General features: G+C 42.1%; 1 protein-coding gene across 1 annotated transcript in view; it reads left to right on the top strand.

Moving 5' to 3' along the window:
* The first annotated feature begins 3,122 nt into the window (after positions 1-3,122).
* The window catches only part of FRMD4B (FERM domain containing 4B), a 124,233-nt gene continuing 123,399 nt past the window's right edge, over positions 3,123-3,956 (top strand). The window contains exon 1 of the mRNA XM_015821731.1: positions 3,123-3,188. Within this exon, the coding sequence (XP_015677217.1) occupies positions 3,123-3,188 (66 nt within the window). The remainder of the gene's footprint in view (positions 3,189-3,956) is intronic.

Genomic DNA, 3,956 nt, shown 5'->3' with positions numbered 1-3,956 from the left:
GTGATCAAAGTGAGTGAAAAGAGTAATTTGATTCTAACTAAGCAATGGACAATTATATATCCTTGAAATAAATGCACACACAGAGAGTGCCTACTGTAATTTGTTTCCAAATATGTCTTGGCATTTTTGCTTATTTAAAAATACAACATCTTTGGGAACATGAAAATACAGTGTTATGATAAAAGAGGAGAGCGTGACAGAATGTGCCAATTCAAACAAGTTTTGCCTTAAGAAAATAAAATCAAGCAGAGAATAAATCAGAATTCTATTATTGTTATTTTTTTAAAAAGAAAACTCTCTAAAGCTTCCTTGCTACGATGCTATTCTGTATTTAGATATACAGGTTTATTCTTGCTTTTTTACTTCCTAAATTGTGTTTCTTTTCCCCTGAGGCTTCCTGTTTATATAGCATCTAAATACATCTGGAGTATAACTTGACATTGTGGGGTCTAAAAATACTGCCTAAAACAGCAACTTTGGTAGATCAGAGCTGCTGCTCCTGGGTAGAAGAGCAAAAATATCCTGAAGGTTTTATATCACATATCTGAGGTTGCAAGCATAAAATCAGGCTTTCACTGCTAAAGCTGTGTGTTTCACTCATATTATCATATTACAGTAAAGTCATCTTTATTGCTGTAGCATTTGCCATATGGAATTTCTTTGTACAGACCATTTGTCTTAATAGTGAATTGAATTCCATCATTTTATATTGTGCACAATTTTGAACTTGTAAAAAAGTTTTTAAGACAGAAAAAAAATTATACTCCTTTTGGTTTTCTTCCATGGAGGGAATTAACCACATTTAGTCATTCAGGGGTCCCCAAACCCAGGGCTATGGACATGTGTCTATCTGTGGACCATTATGAACCGGACCGTGCAAACAAGCGAAGCTTCATCTGCATATGTGTGGGATCTATAGAGCATAAAACCGTGACCCCCCAATCTGTGGAAAAAATGTTTTTCACAGAACCGGTCCCCAGTGCCCAAAAGGTTGGGGACCACTGCTCTATCTATTTCACTCATTCCTCAGCTGACATCTTCCAGATCCAACTGGATTATACTTCTAGAATTTCCTTACCTTACAGCTCTGCAGTATTATCTCATTCTAGAATCTTTGCAGACGACAGACTGGGGAAAGTTGTCCTAGTGCGTAACACAGTCCATTTTAGATAAATTAAAAAGTATCAATACACTGATTTTATAACTTATTTCATGAAGCTAGAAATCATAATGGTATAAATCACATTGATTTATATCCTAAGCTAAAACCCGGTATGCTTTTTTCGTACCTAAGAACATGAGGAGATTGTATTCGGAACTGAAGTTTGAACAAGGGCCTGGAGGACGATGCCTTGGATGGCAATCAAGATAATTAATCAGTGGAACAACCTGCCTCCAGAAGTTGTAAATGCTCCAATACTGGAAATTTTTAAGAGATTGGACAACCATTTGTCTGAAATGGTATAGGGTAGTGGTGGCGAACCTATGGCACGCGTACCAGAGGCAGTACTCAGAGCCCTCTCTGTGGGCACGCGTGCCATTACCCCAGCCCCACCTCCCCTCATGGCCCCCTCCTCACCAGCAGCCCCGTGGAGAGTTGCCCCTGGGCACAGCCCGCATGGAGCATCGCAGCCAAGAACATGGCAGCCAGGCAGCAGGGACAAGACTCCACCTTTGCACCCCAATGCACGCAGATGCTGCTACTGGGTACGGGTAGAGGGTGTGGCTGCCATGGCGCTACAGGGCCACCTGGGCGATCTGCGGTGGGCCGTGGAGGCGGTGGATGGCCCTGTGAGTGGGCGGGGTGGAGCAGAGGGTGGAGCAGGGGTGAAGCGGGCAGGCAGCGGAACAGGCAGGGCGGTTTTTGGGCCCTTGGTCTCTAAAAGGTTCGCCATCACTGGTACAGGATTTCCTGCCTAAGCCGGAGGTTGGACTAGATGACCTACAGGTCCATTCCAACTATTCTATTCTATTCTATTCTATTCTATTCTATTCTATTCTATTCTATTCTATTCTATTCTATTCTATTCTTATTCTATTCCGTTCCATTCCATTCCCAGTGTGGTTTATGAATTGGGGTGGAGTGTTGAGAAAGGAAGGTTTTATATTGAGAACAGATCCACCCATTTGCAACCATTGGGGTGCAGTTTAAAGATGAGACAAAAATCTCATAATTAAATCATTTGAACCACTTAGATTACCACAAACCAGGAGAGAAATTCTTTCAGTTGGAACCTGGACTATAAAACCATGAGCTAAAACTGAATTAGATCAGAAATGAAGAAAAGAGCATATCAATGATACTGTTATGATGTTATAAGTGTGGGTGTGTGGGTGTGTATAGGTAGTCGTCGACTTACAACCATTCATTTAACAACTGTTCAAAGTTGCAACAGCACTGAAAAAGGTGACCACCTGTCCTTAAACTTACGACCATCTCAAACTGATGACCATCTCATTCCTTATCCCCACAGTCACGGGATCAAAATTCATGGGCTGGCAATTGTCATGTATTTACGATGGTTGCAGCATCCTGGTATCACATGATCACCATTTGCACCCTTCTCCAGTCAGCTTCCAATATGCTTTAGTCAATGGGGAAAAGCAGATTTGTTTAACGAACATGTGATTCCATTAACAACTGCAGTGATTTGCTTAACAACCATGGGGGAAAAGGCCATAAAATCAGGTGCAATCTATTTAAAACCCACCTTGCTTAACAATGGAAATTCTGTGTAGGAGATGACCAGCTGAACCCAAGGGAGGGGTCAAATGCGTCATAAGTCATGAGTCCCTTGCATCCACAAGAGATCTTACTCCAGCCCACCTTGAATTCCTTTCTATTCTTAACTGCTGTACATTTCCCCTAACGGTCATTTGGCCAGATCCTTAGAGAGAACTTAAGCTTGCAATAAATCTTTATATTCATTTGAACTGTTTGAATCTCCTGATTTCCCAGGTGCTTGACATTCTGGTCCCAATTGTGATTGTAAGTGGAGGACTACCTTGGTAAATGGGCGTGTACCAACAGATAAATATACAAATGCACTTATATGGTATGTACTTTTGGAGTGAGAAACTATTACCGTTCTACAGTTAATGCTCTTCCATTTGTTTTACAGATGACCGAAGGGAGACACTGCCAAGTACAGCTTCTGGATGATAGGAAGCTGGAGCTACTAGTTCAGGTGAGACATATTGTTTCTGTAGCACTGATTCAGTAATTGATCTCTTCAGCAGGGCTGATCGTGCTTCAAAAATGATTTGAAAGAAATGTTTTAAACTTTGTGCCAGTATAGCATCTCTCTGTGATTAATTAAAGCAACAGAGTTTTTTTTAAGGTTGGACACAAACTTGGAGAAATCATGCAGCAATACATTTTCAGGTTCATGCAGAAGCATTTTAATGAATAGAATAGAGTAGAATAGAACAGAACAGAACAGAATAACAGAGTTGGAAGGGACCTTGGAGATCTTCTAGTCCAATCCCCCTCCTTAGGCAGGAAACCCTATACCATTTAAGACAAATGGTTGTCCAATCTCTTGTTAAAAACTCCCAGTGTTGGAGCATTCACCGCTTCTGGAGGCAGGTTGTTCCACTGGTTAATTGTTCTAACTGTCAGGAAGTTTCTCCTTAGTTCTAGGTTGCTTCTCTCTTGATTAGTTTCCATCCATTGCTTCTTGTCCTACCTTCAGGTGCTTTGGAGAACAGCTTGACTCCCTCTTCTTTGTGGCAACCCCTGAGATATTGGAACACTGCGGTCATTATGAGGGAGAGCCTTTGCCCAAGGGAGACCACTGTGCCTCAGATAGACGGTGTGGAGTCCCTCCTTGTGAAATGGGGGCAAGGGGTTCAAGTGGGCTTGTTGATTATATACCTGGCTCCCTGCTATGTATCAACAGCCCTGCCTGAGCTGGCTGACGTGATAGCCGGGGTGGCGGTTGGAACCCCCAGAC

The sequence above is a fragment of the Protobothrops mucrosquamatus genome, unplaced genomic scaffold, assembly GCF_001527695.2.
Source record: "Protobothrops mucrosquamatus isolate PMUCROS unplaced genomic scaffold, P.Mucros_1.0 scaffold1393, whole genome shotgun sequence".
In the NCBI taxonomy this organism is placed as follows: Eukaryota; Metazoa; Chordata; class Lepidosauria; order Squamata; family Viperidae; genus Protobothrops; species Protobothrops mucrosquamatus.
This window is presented reverse-complemented; position numbering and strand designations above follow the sequence as displayed.